At 39.2% G+C, this 19936-nt stretch overlaps 1 protein-coding gene across 1 annotated transcript in view; it reads right to left on the reverse strand.

The window, feature by feature from the left end:
* Positions 1-346: 346 nt before the first annotated feature.
* MANBA (mannosidase beta) overlaps positions 347-19936 on the reverse strand; it is a 147365-nt gene continuing 127775 nt past the window's right edge. The window contains 4 exon segments of the mRNA XM_033214886.1: positions 347-1595; positions 4396-4653; positions 5470-5612; positions 9320-9464. Coding sequence (XP_033070777.1) covers positions 1371-1595; positions 4396-4653; positions 5470-5612; positions 9320-9464 — 771 coding nt within the window. The 3' untranslated portion in view covers positions 347-1370.

Here is a 19936-nt window from a genome sequence, read left to right on the forward strand (position 1 = left end):
TGTGTGTGTGTGAACATATAAAATAAGGATACTCTTAGATACTGAAGAAGAAGACTGGATTGTCTGTAGTTACTTTTAGAGTCACTGAACATAATGCTTCTCATTTTTCAACCAAAACCACTAATAATATCTTAGTTTTAAAGCCAAACACTCCTTGCTGGTCCGTTCTATAACCAATTACATGACTGTGTCCAGAGAAGACCTTTCACATGTCTTAGATTCTCCAAACTCGCCCAGTTTACCAAGCAGAATAATAACTACAGCTAAATGGAAATTAGGGCCCAGCACAGTATTGGGCAAAATTGAATATTTATAGAATGGTTAAATAAGCCACAGATGACATATCAAGTTGTCAACGTAATTTATGTAACTTTTATTTTCATATAATTTCACACGCACAGAAAAATACCCATATACCTTTACCCAAATAGCTACTTATTAACATTTTGCCTCATTTGCTTTATCATCAATGTAATTTTATAAACAGAATAATGTATAATAAGACAATTCTATAGCAATTTATAATTAGTCAATTAAAATAAAATGATTTAAACTCAGGCTAAAAGGAACACCATTTTGCTGCCAGGGCCAACAAGTTTAAATCCAATTCGCAGGCTTTGCATTGGAAAGTATATTGGATTTAGCCAAGTCTAAAGCCCACATGGGTGATGACCAATGTCAGAACCCCTAGAAATTTCCAGTGATCTCAGTGACATTCATTTCCATGTGAGCACATTTTTCAAAGGAAGATCACTCTAACAGTCTTTAAAAAAAGAAGTTGTTGTTAAAACAATATCTTACAACAAAACCCATAAATGAAAAAAGTGTCCTACCCCAAACAGTAATCAAATAGCAACAATAAACCTCCTAAATTGTCTATCAATATAGCTACCACCAAGAAATCTCTGTTGTAGCATTTCAATCGCCATTCCCTCTGAAATAACAACAAAGCACTTCATTTGTGTATTCAGTATTCCCCAAAGCTAACTATGAAAGATCTACATCACCTCAAAACCTTCCATTTGGTTCCATAGATCCTGCCATGTCACATTCTTGTAACTAGCTGCAGGGCCATCTTGTTATAACTGGTTCAAGTCCTGCTAAAGCTGAGAGGTGAAGGGCTAAAAACACAGTCCTGGCACAGATTCCAGGACACCCCGGCACAGGCTTGTTTGAGGACATTGCCTGGGTAAACAGCCTCCCCTGAAAGTGTTCAGGGTACAACTCTTCGCAGAGCAATCGCTCAGATGGGTGGCAGCACACAGACATGTCTCTCAGCTTCTCTCCTTGTCTCTGTTGCCTTCCTCTCCAGCCAGTGCTTTAGAAATGCTTTATTCCCATTGTCCACTGAAAATACAATCTAGATTCCTTCAGTAAATATCTGTTAGGGAGGTTACATGAAAAGATTGCTCCAACTCACTCTTGCTGGTGGGCTCCCAAGGGTAAAATAATATAGTTCGTGTCTTCTCAGTCATGAGGAAACCATTGTCACTAAATCTCCCTGGGATGCTTCCTACATCCAACCAGACAAAGGGAGCGACAGCTGAGGTCTCCAGATCAAAAACAAATATGTCACCTTGCTGAGAGATGATGGCCTGAAAAAGAAAAAAAAAAATGAAGTGAAGGATGAGGGAAGTGTTATACAGTCTGTATAAGTTCCTGGAAACATTTATGTGGGCCTAATAAGGAGTGCATTGCCCACAACTTTGGTTCTACAACTGCTACAGTGCAGTTTCAAACACAATATAATACATGGAAAATGACTATAGGCTATGGAAAGTTACCAAATTATAATCACAAACCAAGGAAATACATCGTCTCCAATCATTAAGGAGAATATTTCACAAGAAGCTCAAAGCTCTACATCTTTTACAGTTTTTCTCAGAGTATCATCAAGAGAGCAACATTTTTACATACAGCCTGGGTGGTTTTAATGACTTTCTAAGGATATATCTGGACCTAGCTACAGAGCCCAACTGTGGAGCTTACATTCGAGTCTTCTGAAAAGATCCAGAAATCTAGAAAGCCCATTGCCAGAAATTTACAAAAGCGCTACCATTAGAGCTTCTCTCTTTTATTGCATTGTTAAGTCACATTATTGGCTTTTTTTTTTTACATGTATGAATTCCACAAAATAGCAGCAAAAAGAGAGAGTGCAATTTAAATCGTGTCAGCTCCATTCCACTTAATTAGTCGAATAGCATATGCCCATAGTGAGGATGCGCTGCTCCCCAGAGCGGGGGGGGGGGGGGGGGGGTGGGTTTGCAAGCGTCTCTTAGTGTGAGCACGGAGCTGAGTGCAACCTGGTTTCTTAATGTGTGCATTTGTGATGCAACATCTCAGTCTTACATAATATGTTATGTGTGACATAAAGAATTTCAAAAGGCCATTTTTTTTTTTTTTTTTTTTTTTTTGAGACGGAGTCTGGCTCTGTCACCCAGGCTGGAGTGCAATGGAGCGATCTTGGCTCACGGCAAGCTCTGCCTCCTGGGTTCATGCCATTCTCCTGCCTCAGCCTCCAAAGTAGCTGGAACTACAGGCGCCCGCCACCACGCCTGGCTAATTTTTTGTATTTTTAGTAGAGACGGGGTTTCACCGTGTTAGCCAGGATGGTCTCGATTTCCTGACCTCATGATCCACCCGCCTTGGCCTTCCAAAGTGCTGGGATTATAGGCCTGAGCCACCGCACCCGGCCCATTTTCACTATATATAATTTAGCCTCACATATTTGTGTAATATGTTATCATTCAGGGTTCTGAGTTATAAACAAGGAAACCTATATTGATAGAAGCAGAAAAGAAGCTTAATAAAGTGCATCAGGTAGCTCTTCAGGATCAGAGACTCAGGCTTGAATTTAGATGGCAAATTCCCAGATCACACCGCCCAGCTGTTCCAGTGAAGGTCCTAAAGCAGCCACAGGAACAAGGTCCATGTGGCTCATACTAGCCTACCCAGGAAGCTGTGAGGGTAGCATCAGCTTCTGCTGCTGGAAGACCAAGGGCGAAAGAGATGCTGGTGCCATGCTCACGCTGGTTATCTTCTTGGGATTGGAAATCTCCTCTCTGTATGCCTGACTGCAGAGCCTGGGGTTCAAGCTCGTACCCTGGCTTCAGGGAGAGGGGGAGAACAAGTTTCTGGCATCTCCATTGAGAAAAGAAGCCAAGTGCCTAGTCTATATTAACCCCGAAATAAACGTTAACTAATATGATTATTACTATCATTTTACCTCTTTAAGAAGGACAAGCCTCACTGAAATCAAAATGAGGTAGAACAAAGAAAGAGCCCTGCTTTTCTCCCACCCCAATTACCCATCTCAAGGTAATGAAGGCCTAACTCAGGAAAGAAAAAAATCTTGTTTTCAAAATCACAAGTTTAGAGACTGCAAATTCATCCAGTACATAATTTTTTTTTTCTTTTTTGGAAAAAAAAATATGTAAGAGTATGTCATTTTCTTCGATAACGTGGATTTTATTATGTGACTATAGAAAGAAGGTATGTTTTCAGTTGTTAGGCTTCTTTCAAATGAAAGACAAGAATTAGGTGTTTTTATATGATTATTTCTAAATGAAATGTAGAAAATCCTTCTCAATGAAGTAAAAGTGTAAAACAAATTCTAAATTTTCTAAAAACAGAGAATGTAACATTCTAGAAAGGTATTTCCCGAGTGTTCAGAAGATAGGATAACAAATTTAAAAACATATATACGTACATATATTTCCAATTGCTATGTGTAGGGCAGAAGGAAGGAAAGGTTTTCAAACTACTAGACAACTTCCAAATTCTCCAGCTGCACAATTTTTATAACACCACATCCTGATCATCCCATTTTTATATCTTGGCAATTATAAAAAGATTTGGTGATTGAGCTACTTTGAAGCAATAAATCAAAGAGACTAGAGTGAATATTAATAGACTCTACTTAAAATTAGACTGCGTCAGCTGGGCTCCGATGCGTCCCAGCTACAGGACCTAGAGCTCATCACTTAACCTCCTAAACTGGCTTCCTCACTTATAAAATGCAGATGATAATGCCTGGAGCTGTGGTGAAAGTCAGAGACTAGGGAGTGAAGCACCTAGAACAGAGCCTGGAACCTAGTAGACATGCAGGCAGTGGTGATGACTCCAGCCTCCTCTCCCTCACTGCACCTGCCCACTAAGGAGGAGTGATGGGACAAATGAGTGGTGGTCACCAGCAACTCTGACAAATCCTGGATTAGAAATAGAAATCATTCGGTGTTTGCTTTTAGTGGGAAGAGGCCAACCTTCCCCCAGGCCTCAGGGAAACCCAGCATCAAGGGGGACACATGCAAATCTCAGGATGCAAGGAACTGGCCCAAGAGCAGGAGAGCCCCACAAGGCCACAGTCCCCTGCCCTCCGCCATGACCTATGCTTACAGTGATCTGCGCCTTGCAGAGCCCCACGGCCTCCTTCAGTGAGGACAGGAAGTGGTAGTTGGTCGGGCTCAGGAGCTCATGGTCCGCTGAAAGGTAAAAGGAAACCACACAGCTTTCCCGCGTGCAATTCCCACATCTTCTCAGCAATTCAGATACTGGTTCCTCATAGAGGAGGACAGCCTCTCCTCCTTTCATCACAAAATGTTCAGTCACACAGGAGCACACGGGCTCCAGGGAGTTCCATGTATGGACTCTCACCTGGGGAGAAATAAAACAGAATAAAAACAGGCATTCTTGGTTGCTGTGTTTTTAAGGAACAATAGTAGTAATAATTGCTGAAAGTCAGGGTAGCAGAAATGGTTAAGAGACCATGAAACCTGAGTTTTAATCCAAGTCCTGCAAAATGCTAGCTATACGACTTTCTCAGTCTTCATTTCTTCATATGTAGAATGAAAATAACAGCAGTAATGTCACAGACTGTTGTGAGAATTTAAAAAATAATCCATGGAAGGCACAGTACCTGGTGTGTTGTAATTTTTCTGTAAATGTGACCTATTTTCAGTGTTGTTAGTGTCCTCCAAACTATAGCCACCTAAGACTTTGAGTTTCTAGCCTTTCATTTTACTTAAATTTGCTTTTTAAATACAAATTTGCTTTCCACATGCCCATTCTGAATAGCTTTACTGATTTTTCTCTGTAACATACAATTTTTAACCATTTCTTTTTATAAAGTTTGGACTATTTCCAGCCTCTCATAATTATAAATAACCTTGCATTTGAGGGGCACTTTACAGCATATGTGATTTGCTTTCATCTAGTTATTTTATTTGCTACTCATAGAAATTCTGTAAGAAGATAGACTCATATCATTTTACAGAGGAAGAAATTGAATCACCAAGATGTGAAGGGTTTTGCTTATGGTCACATCATAAATGGCAGGGTTTTAGCCTAAAATATATGTATTCTGACTCTCAATTAATTTCTCTTTTATTTTCCCAAAAGAATGTAACCAAACAACTAAAGAAATCATCTAAAAGTCCCCTTCGATCTTAGAAAACAATCCAAGTAACTTACAGTGAGTGTCATCGAATAATCCGAGTGAAGATCTGATACACCATAGATATAGAACGTGTTTTCATTCTCAAAGCCTACTGGTAAGAGTGGAGCAAAGAAATTCTGAGCAAAGTAATGAAGCATTTTCCACTTTCCTCCATACTCTGAAAATAATCAAGAGTGTCAGGAGATGGCAAGGTCAAGTAGTCAGAGAGGCATTGTCCAATGGCCCAGCTGTGTGTGGCTCATCAGGGTTCTAAGGGAGTGAGCATGTGAGGGAGAGTCAACAGTGGAGGGCACCCATGTTTGTGAAGGGCTCTGAGCCACTCTGGACATTATGTCATGTCACCCCTACAACATTTGGGCAGGCATTAAAGAACCATGCTGTTAGGTGATTTCATCATTGTGCAATCATAGAGTGCACTTATACAAACCAAGATGGTATAGCCTGTCGCTCCAGGCTACTAACCTATACAGCATGTTACTGTGCTGAATACTGTAGGTAATTCTAATCATAGAATGGGACAGCGAAAATACAGTACTATAATCTTATGGGACCACCATCATATATGCACTGTGTTGTTGACTGAAATGTTATATGGTGCATGACTGTATATAATAACTTATAGATTCTAGGTAGCTACTGATTGCTTTAAAGTATAACCATTTCGGGTGATAAGGGATAACAAATACCTCCCCACCTGCACACACTATAAGGAGTGGACTTATTGAGCCAATCAGCAGTTAAACAGGGGCTTTGAGGCCCCCAGAGTAGAAGCGGATACAGAAAACTTGTCACAGCTTCTCCCTGATACCCTTTTTCTCTAATAAGTACAAGGAGCTGGTGATCTTCCTCAGGCAGGTAGGATCCTGCCAGGGTTTAGAAAATAGCCAAGCTCTGGTACTTGGGTTTTCCTACTGTGATACTATATATATATATATATATAAAATTTGTCTTCTACAGTTAGATATGGTTTGGCTGTGTCCCCACCCAAATCTCATCTTGAACTGTAGTTCCCACAATTCCCATGTGTTGTAGGAGGGACCTGGTGGGAGGTAACTGAACCATGGGGGCAGGTCTTTCCCATGCTGTTCTTGAGATAATGAATAAGTCTCACAAGACCTGATGGTTTTATAACGAAGGAGTTTCCCTGCACAAGTCCTCCCTTACCCACTGCCATGTAAAAAGTCCCTTTGCTCTTCCTTCATCTTCTGCCATGATTGTGAGGCCTTCCCAGCCATGTGGAACTGTGAGTTCATTAAACCTCTTTTTCTTTATAAATTACGAGTCTCAGGTATGTCTTTATCAGTAGCATGAGAACAGACTAATACAGGTTCCTAGCTCACAACTACCACAGCCCTTGTTACAGACTCTTGCTATAATGCTGAGGTACATTAGGACTCAAAAGCAGGCCTCAGAAAACAGAATCTATCTCTCTGATCTTCTCCTTCCCTCCTTTCACCAGCCCAAGGCAGGACTCTAATCTGATTGTGGGTCATAAGACACTCATTCAGAAGGTGTCCTGCCTCATACCCTGGAGGAGGAAATGCTTCACACAGAGGCCAAGAAGCTGAATGGGCAGGCCTTGCTATGTTTCCCCACAGTCTAATGGTATTAGATCATACCCGCTTTGTCCAATCACATTTCTACATGGTTATCAATCATGGCTGTCCAATGAAATCTCCCTATAACACCCAAGAGGACAGAGTTCAAAGAACTTCCAGATAGCTGACCACGTGAAGGCTGACAGAAAGAGGAACAAGCCTCATCCACATGCCTGGAGGGTGGCACACCCCAGCCTCACAGGGATAAAGTTCCAGCACTCAGGACCCTTCCAAACTTCACCCCATGTATCTCTTCATATGGCTGCTTATTTGTGTCTTTTAAAATATCCTTTGTAATACAGCAGTCAGAATGTTTCCTTGAGTTCTGTGAGCCATTCTAGCAAATTAAACCCAAAGGGGGGTCATGGGAAACCCAGCTTGAAGCTGGTCAGTCAGAAGTTCTAGAGGCTCAGACTTGTGACTGCTATCAAAAGGGGGAAGGTAGCTTTGTGGAACTGAGTTCTCAACCTATGGAATCTGATACAATCTGTAGGTAGATAGCGTCAGACTTAAATTGGAGGGCACTCGCGTGGTGTTCACTACAGAAGTGATTGCTTGCTTGGTGTGGGGGGGAAGTTTCCCATACATTTGTCACAGAAGTCTTCTGTGTGGATTGTTGTCGTGGAGTGAGGGAATTAAAAAAGTACTTTGAGGCCAGGTGCAGTGGCTTACGCCTGTAATCCCAACACTTTGGGAAGCTGAGGAAGGCAGACTGCTTGAGACCAGGTGTTCAAGACCAGCCTGGGCAACATGGCAAAACCTTGTCTCCAGATAAAAAATACAACAATGGGCCAGGCATGGTGATGTGCAGCTATAGACCCAGGTACTCAGGAGGTTGAGGTGAGAGGAAGGCTTGAGCCTGTGGGGTGGAGGCTACAGTGAGCCATGATTGCACCACTTCAGCAACAGAGTGAGACCATCTCAACAAAAAAAACAAAACAAAACAAAAAAGCACTTGGAGCTTGAGTGGTTTTTTTTTCCCCACAGACCTATTCTTCCTGAGGAACTCAGGAATAATCTACATGGAATCATTTAAAGGAATATTTACAAAAATTGGGCACTCACATTTCTTGAATCAAACTTAGTTTCAGAAGTCCACAACCTCATCTACAGACAGAAAGCAAGATCAGTATCCACGAGTCTCTGAACAGTATCTCTTTGTCTACCTTTCCAGCATCCTAGAAGGATTTTCCCCCCAATTCTACCTCTGATTCTCATTCAATGCTCTCTTATCTGGTTGGTGCTGATAAAGAGTTTGGTCAGAGAAACTGGATTAGAAATCCAATTCTCTGTAAGAGTCACCCATCTGGCACTAATGAAAACATGTTTGGAATTAATTTCTTTTGATCTGCATTCACAGCCAGTTTAAGAGCCTCAACCCCTGCACTCCAGCCTGGATGACAGAACAAGACTCCATCTCAAAAAAAAAAAAAAAAAGAAAGAAGAAAGAAAGAAAGAAAAAAAAAAAGAAAAAAAAAAAAAACACCTCACCCAGCCTTCCTACTTTGTGACCTTGCCCCATGACCCCAAACTGTTCTTTACATTATTAACTGAACTTTGTTTCAAGTCACCTCTAGTGAAGGGCAAAGGCTCATTATTATTCCTTAATTTTTTTTTTAATGTACCAGAATAGATAGGATAATTCAAATTGCAGATTCCATGCCAGTCATCTCACCTGTTGCTAGTTGAACTGTTTCAACTGGTCACCTTTCCCATTCGGGATTCTGCCTCTACTATCTTTTCCCCAAGAGCTAAATAGGGCATAATAAAGATGGCCTTAAGAGACATCTTCATTATGTCCTTAAAGGACATCTTTACTTGTCCTTAAAGGCGAATCAGAGAAAGGGAAACTTCAACATAACCAGACCAAACTTCTACCTGATTGAATTCTCCAACACAGAAGAAGAGACGCTTAAGTTCATGCTTCTTTAGCCCCGGAATGTCCTCTTAAATAAATTCAAAATTTTATGCAGTAATAACAAGACACGTAGCTGAGACTTTTGTATAGGAATCTATCCCATGCTTAGCCTGCTGTTGCAACTTTGCACGGCACAGAACTCATAATGAGGTTGACCCTAAGGCTCATGGAAAGGCTACTAAGGTGAGTTGGGTGGAGGTAGTTCCTAGGTGGGCTTTTTAAAGAATGACGTCTTTGGGTCATAGTTCTGCCTGGGCTAATCTGACCCCTCCAGCTCTGTGCTTTCTCAGTCCCTCTCCCCACAGTGTTGCTTTCTCTCACTTACACAAAGAATGCTGAAACACTTACCAAGAGAAGCCCAGGAAGGAGCTTGCCAGATGTCATTCAACTGCCAATACAGTGCCCCCATCGTGTGCCCTTGCTGATCCACTATCTCACTGCGACTGCGGCGGTAGAATTCAGTTTCTGTTTTGACACACTGGGCTTGCATCACCTGATTCAAGAAAACATTCATACACTGGTGTTATTGTTTGATGTAGACTGCCTAGATCTGAGAAAAATACAGGGTTTAGTTTTGTTTTCAGGTTTTTTGGGGGGAGCAATTTGGATACATTAGGGAATTTAATTAGTATTAGGAATACATTATATTAGATCTGTAACTAGCCCTTTAGCATGAGAGAAGCTATTGTCTGTAACAGTGGGTTTGTCTGGTAGGCTTCGTGTTTCATTATTGTGACAATGGAAATAGGGTGGTGTAAAAGGTTCTCTGCTAATGATAGTGTAGGCAATAAAGAGAAACAAAAACTACTATTCCAGAGCAAATGCTATATGTAGTTCAAAACTAGATTATTTTCACTGATACATTTTGCTAATACCTTTATAGATATTTTTTAAGAAAACTTTTACTAGAAAAAAATTCTATAAGAAAAATAACATTGTTATTTTCAGTCTGATATTATCCAATCCCTAATTCTTTTTTTCTAGTCAAACAACTGTTTTGATGTCATGATTTTTGATAATATAACATTTCTCATGAATGCAATTCCTTCACTGTAGCAGAACAGATGGTAAATTGCAGCAACGAGACAAATGAATTTAGCTCTTGTTTAAGAGACACTAATGAACTTCACACAGGACCCTTGATTATTGACATCATCACTGAAAAATCAGTCTCTTTTATTGCTGCTGTTACTGACACATATGAATCACATGCTGTTAGCCTGGAGTTGTGCTGAGGAGGGGCTCATAAATGGGCCACTGAGGAGAACCCAGAGATAGTCAGAGCAGCAAAGATTTCAGTCAGAGAGTAAGATGGCCCTAGAGTAGGGCTGGGGTTTTCAGAGAGGAAGAAAAAGAATGGTGCGTATGGCCACCAAAAGACTAAGCCGAGACACTTTCTCATAAAAGCAAAAAAGCTCAGATAAAGGTAGAACCTTTAGATAGAGGAAGGCTGACTAGTAAGGAAATCATAGATGAGGTTATGACTTACATGAGTCACAGCCATCAAATTCCAGAAGGGAAGTAAGAAGAAATTGTGGTCAGTCAATAAATATTTAATAAGAACCTGCAGGATATGTTACATACTGAGAATGGTGGGCACCCCTCCCAGAAAAAAAAAAAAGAAAGAAAAAATAGCCCACCCTATGGAGCTTATCAGCTTGTGTGGGAGACAGGCCTTCATCAAAGAACCACATAAAGGCATGTAATCGTTAAACAGTACCAATGCTAAGTAGGAGAGGTGTGCGACGTTACAAGCTCATATGGTGGGGCGATTGGGCTGAGCTGTAGAGTAAGGATTGGCCCAAAAGAAGAGGAATGGGAAAAAGAGAGAGGGCAGAACCTTCCAGAGAGGACAATATGCCATGGGAAGAGGATGTCAGGTCGGCTAAGAACTGAAGGAAGGCCAAGAGGGCCTGATCTCAGGAAGCCAGAAACAATGGAAGAGAAGCTGGTGAGAATCACAGGGACCAGACTTTGGAAGGCTGCATGTTGAAGGTGTTGGTGTGCATCCTAAAGGCAAATGCAGGTCACAAAAGGCTTTTAAACTAAAGGGTGATGTGAAGAGATTTACATTTCCAAAAGATGACTGAGACTACTAAAGGAGGAAGGGATTGCAAGGGGGCTGGAGCAGACTTAGGTAGATCATTTAGGCAAGAGATGGTTCTAGCTATGAGCAGACAAAGAAATGTCTTCTCATTCAGGAACCAGACCATTAAGCCACAGCAACAGTAGCTGGAAAAAAATGTTCTAAAGTAAGAATGTCACAAAGCAAGTGCATTGGTGCCACCTCAAAATGACCATGGCCCCTATAAACATTTGAGTTTTCAGTCTCTAAACTACATCAGTTTTCAGCATTATCTGCAAGATATATTTATTTCATATATCCATTCTAACATTAATCTCCTCACTATAATTTGTTTTTCCTGGTATAATAGGTAAAATATATTAGTCCCTTAGAATTTTCAAAATTTGAAAAAATTTTAAATGCAAGTAGGATTCCTAACCCTCGCTAGCAATGAAAAGAAAAGAGCACAAAGTGGCTCTATCTAGTAGCCTCTCTTACAGGAAATTAGCATGAAGGAGCATAACCAAGACTCTTGTGTGCTCCAGGCTCTGGCACAGTGCAGTACACTCCACACACAGATGGTACCATGCTAATAACATGGACCTGAATCTATCCAAACCAGTGGGTACCAGTCAAGGCTAATGAATGACATCTTTGTTCATAAAAATGCAGAAGGCTATTGCCCACTAAACTTCTTAAAGGGATATTGTACAATCCTAGTTCCCTGGAAAATCTCTAGAACTTTCCCTTCCCCTTTAAAAACCATACCTAGATTTATATATCCATGCATCCTTTCCTAAAAAGGGCAATCTTTACACATAAAAGGAATAAATGCTTAGTCATTTTCTAGATTACTCAGTCCACTGTTAGCAGACAAGTGTATTTCAGTTTTAAAAATATGCCTATTCAGTTGTGCACAATGGCTCACGCCTGTAATCCCAGCACTTCGGGAGGCCAAGGTGGGCAGATCACGAGGTCAGGAGATGGAGACCAGCCTGGCTAATACGGTGAAACTCCGTCTCTACTAAAAATACAAAAAATTAGCCAGACATGATGGCACGTGCCTGTAGTCCCAGCTACTCGGGAGGCTGAGGCAGGAGAATCGCTTGAACCCAGGAGGCAGAGGTTGTAGTGAGCCATGATCAAGCCACTGCACTCCAGCCTGGCCGACAGAGTGAGACTCTGTCTCAAAAAAAAAAAAGAAAAGAAAAGAAAAAAATTGCCTATTCTCAGCAGCTTGATTGATTACACTTATGAAATGAGTCTCCTATGAGAGACAGATGGTATGGTGAAAAGAAATTGGATCAAGACACAAAGACCTAAGTTCCAATTCCAGCACTGCCAGTGGTTGCTAGCTGTCTTCCAAAACCCATATCCCTTTCCTCCAGAGTGACAGAGTTGTAGCTGGACTACATTTTCCAGAAACACACCCCCAACCCCTGGGATTTGGAGTATGCATGTGACTAAGTTCCCTCAATATCTATATACTTTATTTACTAAAATTATCCTGACACTAAGAATCTTCCAATAAAGCTGTTTTTAAAACCAAGATATAATTCACATACCATAAAATTCATCATTTTAGAGGTTATAATTCATCGGTTTTTAGCACAGTCATAAGGTTGCACAACTCTTTCCACTATCTAATTCCAGAATATTTTCATCACCCCAAAAAGAAGCACCACACTGGGAAGCAGTCAGTTCCCATTCTCCCCTCTCCCCAGCTTCTGGAAACCACTTAATCTACTTCCTCTGTTCTGGGATTTGCCTATTCTGGACATTTCACATAAATGGAATGATAAAATATGTGGCTTTTGTGACTGGCTTCCTTTTTATTTCTGAATAATATTTTATTGTATGGATATGCTACATTTTGCTTGTCTATTCATCAGCTGAAAAATTAGGTTATTTCCGCTTTTTGGCTACTATGAACAATGCTGCTATGAACCTGTGAACAGGTTTTTGCATGAACATATGCTTTCAATTTTCTTGAGTATATATACGTAAGAGTGAAATTGCTGGGTCATACGGCAAACTCTATGACTAACTTTTTAAGGAATTAACAAACTGTTTACCAAGGCAGCTGAACTATTTTACATTCCCACCAGCAACATATGAGGGTTCCAATTTCTCCACATTCTTGCCAATACTCATTATTTTCCTTTTTAAAAAAATTGTAGATATTGTAGTGGATATAACTGGTATCTCACTGTGGTTCTGATTTGCATTTCTCTAATAACTAATGATGTTGAGCATCTTTCCATGTGTTTACTGGTCATTTTCTTTAAAGAAGTGTTTATTCAAAGCCTTTACCAATTTTTCAATTGGGTTGTCTTTTTCATTATTGAGTTCTAAGAGTTCTTTATATATTCTGGATGCTAGACCCCTATCAGACATGGTTTGTAATTTTTTTCTTTCATTATGGGATTATCTTTTCATTTTCTCAATAGTGTATTTTGCCATACAAAAGGTTTTTTTGTTTTCTGTTTTTGATGATGTACAATTTGTCTATTTTTTCTTTAGTTAATTTCTTTCATGTCAAATTTAAGAAACTGTTGCCTAACCAAAAGCCATAAAATTTATACTGATGTTTCCTTCTAAGAGTTTTATAGTTTTAGCTATTACATATAGATCCTTGATCCATTTTGAGTTAATTTTTATATATGGTATGAGGTAGTGTTCTGAATTTATTCTTTTGCATATGGATATCCAATTCTTCCAGTACTACTTGTTGAAAACATGATTCTTCCTCCCATTTTATTCTTTTTACCATTTAGAATGTAAGTTAGTACAGCCATTATGCAAAACAGTATGGAGGTTCCCCAAACTATTAAAAATAGAACTACCATATGACCAGCAATCCCACTACTGTGTATCTATCTGAAGGAAATTAAATCAGTATGTTGAAGAGATATCCGCACTCCCATGTTCATTACAGTGTTATTTACAATAGCCGAGCTATGAAAGCAACAGATGAGTAGATAAAGAAAATGTGATACATATACACAATAGAATATGATTCAGCCTTAAAAATAAAGGAAATCCTGTCAATTGTGACAACATGGAAGAAACTGGGGGACATTATGTTAAGTGAAATAAGTCAGGCACAGAAAAACAAATACTACATGGTCTCACATATACGTGGAATTGAAAAAAGTTAAACTCATAGAAGCAGAGAGTAGAATGGTGGTTACCAAGGGCTAGATGGGGGAAAGAGGAAGTACCAAGGAGATGCTGGTCAATGAATACAAAATTTCAGCTAGGAGAAATAAATTCAAGAGATTTATTGTACAATATGGTAACTATAGTTAATAATGTATTGTATATTTGAAAATTGCTAACGGTAGATTTTAAGTGTTCTCACTACAAAAAAGATAAGTATGTGAGGTAATGCATATGTTAAATAGCTTGAATTAGCAGTTCCATAATGTACACACATATCAAAACATCATGTTGTACACCACTAATATATATTTTTTAATTTATCAATTAAAATAAAGAAATTTTTTTTTAAAAAAAGAAAATCAATTGACCATAAATGTATATTTGCTTCTGGATTTTCAATTTTACTGAATTTATATTATAAATTCTATTATATATACCTGGTCTTTTGTCATTACCACACTGTCTTGATTACTACAGATTTGAAGCAAGTTTTAAAATCTTTTTTTCAACAGTATAAGATTTGTCAAATGCTTTTTCTTCATCTATTGAGATGATCGTGTGTATTTTTTCTTTCTTTACTAATATGGTTTATTACACTGATTAACTTTCATATGTCGAATCAATCTTTCATTCCTGGGATAAATCCCACATAGTTATGGTATACAATCCTTTTTATATGCTGCTGGATTTGGATTGATAGTATTTTATTGAGGATTTTTTTTCTGTCTACATTCATGAATTATGAGTCTATAGGTTGCTTTTCATGAGATATATTTGTCTGGTTTTGGTATCAAGGTAATGTTGGCTTCACAGAATGAGTTAAGTGTTTCCTCCTCTTATTACTAACTTTTTTGGAGAGTTAATGAGGGATTTCTTTAAACGTTCTTTCACTAGTGAAGCCATCTGGTCCTGGATTTTTCTTTTTAGGGGAAGGTTTTTTTGCTTTTTAATTAACTCAATCTTCTTGGTTGTTATAGGGCTATTAAGATTTTCTATTTCTTCTTGATTCAGTTTTCATGGGTTGTTTCTCTAGGAATTCATCCATTTCATCTAAATTATCTGATTTGTTGCCATATAACTGTGTATATATTATCTTATCACCTTATCTATTTCGGTAAGGTGAGTAGTAATATTTCCTCTTTCATTCCTAATTTAGTATTTTGAGTGTCCTCTCTTTTTTCTGGGCCAGTCTAGCTAAAGGTTTGTCAATTTTGTTGATCTGTTCGAAGAACTAACTTTTGGCTTCATTGGTTTTCTCCAGCGTTCTAATGAGGTCTTTATTTAATGTGCCAAATTTCTGATGCCCACTTCACTTAATTGCTGAAAATTACTGTTATCAATTTAACCAAACACCATTATCGCAACAGTGAAGGGACAGAATATTACAAGTTAAAGAGCAGAAACCCTACTCCATTCATTGCCCTGAGTCCTTAGGCAAAATATTTAACTTCTGAGCCTGTTTACTCATGTATAAAATGGAAAAGAGTGATATGGGTGTAAGCACTTCATGACCCAGGACCAGGCATTTAGTAGATACCCAAAGAATGCTAAATATTTGCTTGATTTTTAAATTACATGATGCCTATACAAACTCCTAATACATAATATACAATGTTAGTGGTCACTCTTTCATTCCCCTCCTTTGTCCACCCTACTCTCATCTTAAACGCTCAGTATGGCCTGGATCTTCCATCGTGTCTCAGTGCTACTTACCAAACAAATAACTATTCTAGGGCAGCAGGTATCATCAAAACCTGGGCCTGCAGCATCACCTACCTTTTGTCCTTAGTTCTTATGATCAGATTACTTACAGCATGGGAAGATAAAATGGGCCCCTAAAGAAAATGAATTTCTCAAGGACATCCCCAAGCCATCACTAGATGTTCAATAGATACATGAAGAATAAACAAAAGCACTAGCTAAGGGCTTGGTAATTAATGTCCTTGGCCTGGCCTACTCTCTTAGTGGCCAATAAGAGGCCATGCTGGTAGAGTAAGTCACTTAAAAGTTAGTTTAGATGTGTTTGTTTAGATAGCTGGTCCTCAAACTCGAGAGTGAGATCTGTGTAACATAGCTTAAGAGGGTGTGCTCATGTATATGGGCTATTTGGAATACAATATAACAGGGAAAGGGGGATAGTAAAAGGTGAGGCAAGATTATCCTGGAATACTAGGAGAATTAAAGAGGTAAGAGCCCATAGGGATATCTTTGTGGTTATAAGATAAAGAGAAGATAGGGAAGGATCTAAATGTGAAGAAATTTACTGGACAGCTTTCTCAGCGAAGACTTTGCTGACAGTTGCAAATATTCCTTAATTAATAAACCGTCTAAAAAGTGGCACATAGGCAAGCAGTCTGTTCTTCAGAATAGTATGACAGACTATGAGAAAAAGAACAGGAGTGGGAGTAGGAATATAGAAAATCGAACAGAGAAGTGTTTTATTTCTAATACACAGATTAAAGAGGACTGTTCTAAAATCAAAGTAAGAAGGAAAAACCGTAACATTTTCTGTCTATATTTCAGTCAAGAAACTCTGACACTGAAAACAAAACAAAATAATCATAACTCTGATTTCTGTCATCAGAGATCTCATCTAGTAGGTTGGAAAGTGTCACGGTAGACACTCACAAGCCACATGAGGACAAGTCCAATTCTGAGCCAAAGCCTGAGAGGACACCAGTGCTAAATTCTCAGACAAAACCATCACCAACAAAAACTGGCAACAAATAACTCCACCTGTATGCCCAGTTCCTAACTATGGACCTTGAATGCTGATCAGTTCTGAAAAGAAAAATTATTTCTGTCAGTTCTTGGAATATAATTTTGAGGAAAAGAATAAAGTTAGAGTAATAAACAGCTGAAGGAGAAAATGAAGCATAAAAAACAATAGCAGAAAAGTCTCTTACACACACACACACAAATACTAATCAGCCTATTTTATGTATCAGAACACTTTAACAGAATATTATCTGCGGAAAACTTCAAAGATAAAGTGAAACACGTTTCAAGGGACAGACACCAGCACTGCCTTTAACCTTGTGTTCTGGTAAGTTCGTGAATTACACATCACCCTGGCAAAACTGTCCTAACCCATAAGATTATGATTGAAACATTAAAATTCTCCGAATCATTTCATCACCTTCTAAAAAAGATTATTCTTTCAGCTTACAGTTTTCTGCTTTAGCTTCTATCATGGGGTTTGTGTTTTCCTATAGGGGAAAACTGATGAAGGTGTGAGCATGAGTTCGGATTAAAATTCGTACGTTTTTAGATACTAAGATAGGAAAATTTAACTGTGATTGTGTTTTTAAAATTTTCCTATCTACTTCAGATCAACTTTTATGATTGGGGTTAGGCTTTTACCTCCTCTCTAAGAACTTCAAATACGTATGACAAAACCAGCAGGTAAATAAGCAGTGATTTTAATGGATTCTTAAGTGTGGCCACAGGTTCATGAACTAAAATAGGCGAATGAAAAAAGTAAAATGAAACATCATCCAAAATTCAGTTTGGCAGTTTCCTAAAAAGATAAACATAAATTTGTTATATAACTCAGCAATTCCATCAGTATATATCTACCCTTTGAAAAGGCAATCTATGTCCATACGAAGATTTGTATATGAGTACTCATAACAGCATTATTCATAATAGCCAAAAATTGGAATACAATATAACAAATGTCCATCAACAGATGAATCTGATGAATGGATAAGCAAAATGTGTATATCCATACAACTGAATAGTATTTGGCAAGAAAATGGACATGAACTACATGCTATAACATGGATGATCTTCAAAAACTTTATGGTAGGTGAAAGAAGCCAGATGCAAAAGATCACGTATTGTATAATTCTATTTACATGAAATGCTGAGGAAAGTAAAATCTATAGAGACAGAAAATAGATTTGTGTTGTCCTGTGGCTGAAGATGGGAAAGGGGAGTGACTGTAAATGGGTACAAGGGTTCTTTCTAGAATGACAAAAATATTCTAAAATCGGACCATAGTGATGGTTGCACCACTCTATAAATATCACTTAACTGTACTCTTAAGATGTGTGGATTTTATGATATGTCCATCATACCTTGATAGAACTGTTTTTAAAACCCAGCAAGTTGCACGTTGTAACATTCACAAATCTCGATATATGCATACATCCATGTAACTACCACTCAGGTCAAGATAGAAAACAGAAAGTTCTCTTGTACCGCTTCCTAATCACTGCTCACACCCTCCTCCACAAGAGTAGTTAATACTACTTGGCTCTCTCATCCTGATTGTTCTTTTTTCTAATCTGTACTTTTTTCTATAACATACTTAAATTTCAATATAAAAGAAATCAATACAGTTATGTATCCTTTTATGTCTGGTTTCTTTTACTCAATGTAATACCTGTGAGACTCATCCAAGTTCATGCTGATTATCAGTAGTTTATTCTTTTTTATTGCCATGGAGTATTCCACTGTATGAATATACTACAATTTGTTTATAAATTCTCCTGTTAAAGGACATTTAGGTTGTTTCTACTTTGGGGCTATTGTGACTAGTGCTGCTATGAACATTATTTGAGATATCCATTAGTGGACATATTAACTCATTTTTCTTAGGGGGATAGCTAGGAGCAGAAATGCTGATTCAAACAGGAAGCAAACATTTAGCTTAGGTAGAAACTGCTATAAAATTTTCCAAAGTGGTTAAACACATTTAAACTCCTACTAACAATGTCTAAAATGTCCAGCTGTCTCTCTTCCTCACCAGCAGTTGGTATTGTCAATCTTTTTAATTTTAGCCATTCTGCTGGGTGTGTAGGGGATCGTGGTATGGCTTTAATTGGCATGTTCTTTACTTAAAACAAGATTGGGTACATTTTCTTTTTTTTTTTTTTGAGACGGAGTCTCACTCTGTCCACCAGGCTGGAGTGCAGTGGCGCTATCTCGGCTCACTGCAAGCTCCACCTCCTGGGTTCACGCCATTCTCCTGCCTCAGCCTCCCTAGTAGCTGGGACTACAGGCGCCCGCCACCGCGCCCAGCTAATTTTTTGTATTTTTAGTAGAGACGGGGTTTCACAGTGGTCTCGATCTCCTGACCTTGTGATCCGCCTGCCTCGGCCTCCCAAAGTGCTGGGATTACAGGTGTGAGCCACCGAGCCCGGCAATTGGGTACATTTTCATGTATTTATTGGCCCTTTGGATATCTTCTTTGGTGAAGTACCTGTTCAAGACTTTTGTCCATTTTTAAATAGATTGTCTGGCTTTTTCTTATTGCTTTACAGAAAGCAATAAGAATTGCTTTATCGGGGGCGGAGCAAGATGGCCGAATAGGAACAGCTCCAATCTCCAACTCCCAGCGCGAGCAACACAGAAGACCGGTGATTTCTGCATTTTCAACTGAGGTACTGGGGTCATCTCACTGGGGAGTGCCAGACAATTGGTGCTGGTCAGCTGCTGCAGCCCGACCAGTGAGAGCTGAAGCAGGGCGAGGCATTGCCTCACCTGGGAAGCGCAAGGGGGAAGGGAATCCCTTTTCCTAGCCAGGGGAACTGAGACACACAACACCTGGAAAATCGGGTAATTCCCACCCCAATACTGCGCTTTAAGCAAACGGGCACACCAGGAGATTATACCCACACCTGGCCCGGAGGATCCCACAGCCACGAAGCCTCCCTCATTGCTAACACAGCAGTCTGCGATCTAACCAAAATGGCAGCAGCAAGGCTGGGGGAGGGGCACCCACCATT

Source organism: Trachypithecus francoisi, unplaced genomic scaffold (genome assembly GCF_009764315.1).
Source record: "Trachypithecus francoisi isolate TF-2019V2 unplaced genomic scaffold, Tfra_2.0 Lachesis_group1, whole genome shotgun sequence".
Lineage (NCBI taxonomy): Eukaryota > Metazoa > Chordata > Mammalia > Primates > Cercopithecidae > Trachypithecus > Trachypithecus francoisi.